Source organism: Haemaphysalis longicornis, unplaced genomic scaffold, assembly GCF_048455015.1.
Source record: "Haemaphysalis longicornis isolate Haplotype H1 unplaced genomic scaffold, Haemaphysalis longicornis Haplotype H1 scaffold_5, whole genome shotgun sequence".
NCBI lineage: Eukaryota > Metazoa > Arthropoda > Arachnida > Ixodida > Ixodidae > Haemaphysalis > Haemaphysalis longicornis.
This window is the reverse complement of record NW_027526385.1, coordinates 71493548-71500407: the sequence shown is the minus strand read 5'-3', so window position 1 is coordinate 71500407 and position 6860 is coordinate 71493548. Positions and strand designations below refer to the sequence as shown.

The following is a 6860-nucleotide window of genomic DNA, read 5'->3' as shown; positions in this document are numbered from 1 at the left end:
CATTGGGCTAGTGTAGCAGCAGTTGGCGCAGACGCAAAAGAAAAAAGGACGATATGAATGAGAGTACGTGATTTCATCGAGCTTACCCACTGGTGCACAGGTCACCAGTGATCCACCACACAATGGCAGTGCCCACAATACTGGCATATTTATTGGGAAGCAATTGAGCACTAATGCTTTCACATTCACTAAATCGTAGAGAGTGCTTACGTGTCCAAGTTGTGCTAACGAAAAAGTAACAAAAAAAAAATTTTTGGGAGCATTGAAGCCTCTTGCTCCCTTTTTTTTGTGTGTGCACTAGGTCACAGGATGCCACACTGAACATATTTGGGTACTGGTTGTTTGGCACATTGGTGCATCACGAATAAAAATATATCTCTCTCTTGAATTTACAGGGCCCAACAGCTACAGACTGGCCTAAAGAAGTCTTCCAGAAGAAGAGAATCCTGCTCCAAGGGACAAAGAAAAAAGGGTGCACAGCAACCCTACATTTCAAGCATGTAGAACTTTATCCCGACTTCAAGGTAATTGTGTGCGATTGTTGGTGTAAAAATTTCAGCTGAGGTGCTTCGATCTTTCACACACAACTATCTTTTTTCTCTTTCAATGTTTGCTTTCATAAGTTCGACCTGTAACGGTTACTTGCCCATTGTTTGGATCTGAACAAGGAAAGTTAGATGCAAGCATTTTTATATAATTAATCTCTCAGAATGAGATGTAAAAGCTTGGTTAAGAGCTGCACATACACAGCCTACAAGTAAATGTAAAAGTTTTTTCTAAATTATGATATGGCACCCAAAATGTTCACTTCCAAATAATTGTGCATAGTGCAATCATTTGTTCCTTGTTCAATGAATTTTATAGCCTCCTTAAGATGCTAGTTATCAAAGTTTCTTTATGATGTAATTCTCCTAATTGGATCCAGCTGCACAAGAGCTAAAATTTCTCAGCATCTGTTGCATTACATTTCATCACTTGCAACTTGTTCCAGATAACAATCATGTATTATACCCATTTCATACATAACTGTGTTTCATAGCATGTCGTCATAACTGTTTTAAACACCATTTTTTTACTGTTATTGCAGTCTAGTTTATACCTTCTATTTGAATGGTATGTTGATTTCACTTATTAGTTTTGTTGGTCAGCAGGGCTATCTTTACCTCTGCAATAATGTAAATGGCTCTTACAAGTTCTCTGAAAAAAACATTTTGCTGCAGGCTTCTATAGTCATCTGAGAAACTTCTACTGACTGAATAGTGCTAGCACATTATGTAATCTTTTTTGCATTCATAGCCCAGTGCCCATGTGACGAAAGCCATTGTGATTGATGTATACGTTATAATCCATAATGCCTAATTTTCAGGCGGACATACCACAGCCATGCGGCCGAAATAAGGAAGAGAGGCTCAAGTCGGACAAGGCCAGACAGCTGAACAAGGCACTGCAAGCAAAGCAGGCAGTAAGCACTGAATGCAGGGTATACGTTGCAGTTGCTGACTTGGACTCTCATTGCAATCATGGTTTCGATGAAATTGAAGCCTTCAGCCAGGGTGTAAACAAGGACATTGCGGAGAGGATTGAAATTCTTGTGAGGGAAGGAATTGCATCTGTGCCGGATGTGAAAAAGTGCCTTCTTTACTATGTGCGTGATGTGCTTTTCTCAGGAAAAGAAAAGCCTGATACCAGTAGCAGGGCATTCTACCCTACAAACAGAGATGTGAGCAACCACATTCAGGCAGTCCTGAGGAAAGACCGCTTCAGCACGATAGACCAAGAGAATGCTGGCGACTTAGTTAAAAAAATCAGCAGCGAGCAACCAGACAGCTTTGTCCTCTACCGTCCATACAGGGCACGCAGCTGCGTAACCAGTACTGAATCAGAGAATGTGGAAGAAGTTGTCGCCAGTGAGTGTAAGGAAACGCTGCTTTTCTGTTTTCAGTCCAAGTTTATGAACACCATGCTCTTAAAGTACGGCAGTGCAGTTGTATGTTTAGATGCAACGCACAAGACGAGTGATTATGCGTTGCCTTTGTTTCTTCTGGTTGTCAAGACACCATCAGCGTACGCAGCTGCTGGCACTTTTATTGTGCAGTTTGAAACATCTTTCTGCATTGCTGAAGCCCTGAACATTTTCAAACAGTGGGGCAACAACTTTTCCCCACAGTACTGGATGGTGGACTACAGCAATGCAGAAATCAGTGCCATCCGGCAGGTGTTTGCGAACAGCAGGGTAACGATCTGTGATTTTCACAGAATGCAGGCATGGCAAAGGTGGCTCCGAAGAAAAGAAAATAACATTTCTCATCCAGAGCATGCCCTGCAGCTAATGAAACGCCTGGGCAGTGCTTTAAATGAGGGCGAGTTTGAGAAGGCACTTGAAGACCTTGTTAGCTCAGAGTACTGGAACAATGGGAAACTTCGCAGCTACTTTGAAACGGTGTGGCTAAGTGTGAAGGAGCTGTGGGTAATGTTTCATAGACTTGAATTTGACGTTGTTCTAACGACAAATAACGGCATTGAAGCCCAAAACAGGGTGCTCAAGGCCCACTATGTCAAAAGTGCGAGTGGAAAGCGGTCACTGACGTCTCTGATCGCAGCAGTTGTTTGTGGCTACCTTCCTGACAACGAGAAAATTTTCCACGAGTCGACAATGAGGCAGTCGTCACTGTACAGACAGTACAACGACACTGTCCCCGCATTTCTTCACAACCGGCCCCACAGCTTTATTAGGCACATGCTCAGGCGGCTTGTAAATGCAGAGGAGTATACACGCTCTGACATTAGGGAACTGCCTACTGAAGGTGCGTTTGCTGTTCAGTCGGAAAGAGACGACGATGAAGTGCACACAGTTGAGTTCTGCAAGCCTCTATGCACTTGCCCTGACTTTGCCAAGCACAAATACCCATGCAAGCATTTCTGTGCTGTTTTTAAGCACATTAGTGGGTGGTCGTTTTCATCACTCCCAGATAGTTACCGTAATCGGCCCGAAATTACTTTGGGCAGCTGTCCACCATCAGAAGATACATCTTCAGATGTTCTTGATCTCGTAGAGCTGCCTGTTTTTGAGGCCCCTCAGCAGGCTCTGCATTCCGAGAGAGAAGCTCTAGGAAATCCGGCAGCATCAGTGCTGCGAAAAGCCATAGCTGAAGAATGGGAAAAATGCAGCTCCCTTCTTCATTACTGTCATGACGTTGATGCACTGTTGGACACCAAGAAAATGGTTGAATCAGCGTTTCGTAGGTTAGCTGAATGTGTGCCACACAGTTCAGGTCTTCGAATTCGAGGCTCACCAACGAAAGGATGCTCATCTTTGAAACCCCTTCCAAAGCGAAAACGCCTATAGTGCGCTATCCTTTCACTGTAGGCTAGCTGACTTGCGAGTGGTGTATGAACTCCTTCAAAGTTGTCCACAAAATGCTTTGCACTCAAAAGGCCATGAAAGCAAAATACAAGTTTGTGAAAGATTTGGTGTTTTACAGTGCCTCCAGCACTTGTCAGGCAGCAAACAATGCCTTATTCACTGAGAAATTAAACAGTTTAAGTCGAAATTTTCTCCCGGTGCATTGCGTGTTTCGTGACATCAGCGATGCATATTTAGGGTAGGTTCCTAAAACAAAAGTGTGTGTTGACTAAGTCTGCCGCAAACGACGAGACGTGCCATTTGTTGTCTTTATTTACCGTCCACGTTCCTACGTGGCACAATAATACTGCGCAAAGACAGCTGTCCACACTCGCTTTGTTTTTGACCGGATGTGTACCTGGCTTATTTTTGTACGGTTCATAGTAATCGTTTCGTGAAGCACTGGTTATGCTCGACAAACAGAGTTACGTAAGTGGCAATGTAGCTTATGCCAGTTAACAGTGTCGTGTCAGACAAGCCCACTGTGCCCGACGGCTCCGCAGCTTCGGCCAGCATTGTGCGTCCCGTTAGCACTGGTGCTTTTAAGTTTATGTTTGTAGCTTTCATTGTTTATCCTATCATTCTTACCGCTATAAAAGGAATATGCACCGAACTTAGATGCAAATATCAAATTTTACAAGCTTGCGACACCTGTTGAATTTGTGTTGCACTTTGTCGGCATCAGCCAATCGCAACAAGCTGCTCATAATGCATCATACAGTGCGGAAAAGTAGCTCGGGTGTTGCATGCCTTTTCTGTTTTGCTTATTATATAGCTTATTTGAGTGAAGCTTGCGCCTAAAGTGGTATCAGGGTTATTGTAATGAGGCACTTTTTCAAATGAACCAAACTTGCATTTTGTCTTCGTGGCTTCTTTAATGTTGCATTTACACTGAAATTTTGACACAGATATCCCGGGAGTGTGTTTTTTGCTGAACTGAACTCCCTGTTCTAAGGACCACAGTGAAGGGAGGCTTGCCTGATATGTTCGTGCTCACTTGAGTTCAAAAATGTTCCATCGGCGGGCTGTGTCATCAACTGATATGTATGTTGTTTTGGCGTCATTACTGCATCTATGCCACATGCTAGTTTTTCAACTGCTATAACAATAAAAGGGTCACTTGAGAGAAATTAAATTCATCAACAAAGTACTGGTCTGTAGTATATGCTTAGCAGTCCTCAAATAATAGATATTTGTGTAATGTCCATGCTTTGTTCAAGTTTATCAGAGTGGTGTTGCCTCCGTGTGTGGCATACATGTAAGCTACACATGCTAATGTATTGGAATTTACCTGACTTCGTGCCTTTTGTATTTTGAGCACCAACTCTTCTCTTTACTGTGTTTTTCTAACTGATCATGGAACAATTTTTGTGGAGGCTTTGTGCAATGCCCGCGAGTTATAATTTCACGGAGGTCTGTACAGCGAAGTGCAAGTCGTCTTGTGTTCTTTGATTTCTATTTTATTACTCCACATTGGATTGTTTACCTGTGTATATTATATATTAGTCTGTCTTTCGGTGTTAACTTTGAATATGTTTGTACACCCACATGTACCTGAGGCCTGCTCTCAAATAAATTGGTGTCTGCTCAACTATCCTGTCTCACAGATCTGTAGCATTGCCGAGTGCAGTTAAGTGGCTTATAAGCTACAGCTTAGACAGTCATTACCATTTGAATGCTTCACACAGTTAAGGCAGAATTACAGGTACAAACAAGCAGTCAGTCATATCACCAATAAACTACCTACCTGCAAGATATTGCACTTTTTGTAGTAAAATATTCTTTGGTTTTTCTCGTGTTTAAAGTGTACTTATTGAATTCTAATTTTACTTTCGCAGTTAATGGCCTTATGGCACATGTGCTGATTTTATATTTTATATATTTTGTTTTACCAGCAGTTTCTCTCAAGCATGTGGGCAATGCTTGCTGTCATTCTAACTCTGCCTGATTAATGTAAAGTTGTGATGTACAGCAGCGGCAATTAAACATCCCAACTGTATGCGCCTTAATGCAAGCATAATGTTTGGTACAAAATTTGTTTACAGCAGGGCTCTTTCAGTTGTTGCTGACACACAAAATAAATGTAAAGTTCCTTTCAGGCTTTGGTAACGGTTGCGACTAACGTTCGTGCAGTATGGCGGTTTCACAATTAATTTGTAAAATTGGCTGCGAACTCGGAATACTCTTACTAACACTGCGAAACTATGCAAGTCATTACATGAACTTTGTTTTAGTACGGCTTGAAATAAAATTGAAGAGAACAAAGAGCAGAATGCACAGGGACACTTCAATCCCCAGAGGAGGATATATAGCAAAAGGCGGGGGTAAGCGCAAAAGGGTTTAAGCGGAGGTTGTTCAGATAACATGCCTGAATTATAGCAGCCCTAAAAGGGCACTAGTAAAGTGGCCATTTAGTCCAGTGTAATGGCTGTATTTTTGTAAATCTGAAATTCGAAGCTGTTACTAGCTACAGAACCTACTTTTTGTCGTTCATAAAGCTAGGTTATGACGTCCTAGTAAATTGGCAGAAGTCTAGCCTTTATGCTGGAATAGAATAAGTGCACGGGCGAGGGATAAAGTAAACAAGCGTCCTGCTGTCAACATGGTCTCCGTACCCTTTCACCACCTCCGGTGCCATCTTTCGTCCCCACAACGCGCAGCATGTTACGCGGGTAGCAGCTCTACTAAGCGAAACAACCTCCCTCGGGCGCTAACCGAACGCCAAAGCGATCGTAACTGCCAGCGCAACCGCGCGTTGCTTGCAGCGGCTGCCTGCAACAATCGCTGCCAAGCATCGCACTTCACCGCAGAGTGCGCTGACATGAAGGGCGACAGCACAAAGTAATCGGTACATATGACACAACACACCCTCCACTCGACCACATCTCAATTGCACATTTACCGCAAAAGCCGAGTGTGGTAAGACGTCGAGCTCTACGCTCCGATGCACGCAATCGAACCACACGTCGCCACGTATGTACATCACAGCACGGCGTTTGTTCGTGTGGTGATCTCTGGCACGTTGTTGCATGTCATTACCGATGGCAACGTGACTTGTAGGATAGGTAGTGCAGAACTAGTGGTGGCAAACTTCATCCTCGATCCTTCACGAGACGGATCGGTGTCGTCGAGGTCACCGTTTCGCCAACGAGGGCTCAGCACGCCGGCTTCACCCGTGAGCTCCCAGCACAGCACACAACGTGAATTCGAGCGTTTCCAGATTGACGCTGCACTTGGTTCAAATAACCGGCCTTGACAACGTAACATGCGGATAGCATCGACGTTTAAAGGTAGACAATGGGGCCTCAAACGCCGACCCGCCGCCCCCACGTAGAGAGTTTCGAAAACAAAAAAACAAAAACAAAAAAGTGGCGAAACAATTTTGGTCACGTGACTTTTCTTGACGATGTCTTGACGTGACGACGACATAGAGGAAAAAAAAAGTTAGGAGACGGCA

General features: G+C 43.6%; 1 protein-coding gene across 1 annotated transcript; it reads left to right on the top strand.

The window, feature by feature from the left end:
• Window positions 1-380: 380 nt before the first annotated feature.
• Window positions 381-3656, top strand: LOC144138418 (uncharacterized; the record flags this gene model as incomplete). Its single annotated transcript, XM_077670689.1, has 2 exons — window positions 381-524; window positions 1367-3656. Coding segments are annotated over 2 exons (2124 nt in total), but the record flags the coding sequence as incomplete, so codon positions are not given.
• Between the last annotated feature and the right edge of the window lie 3204 nt (window positions 3657-6860).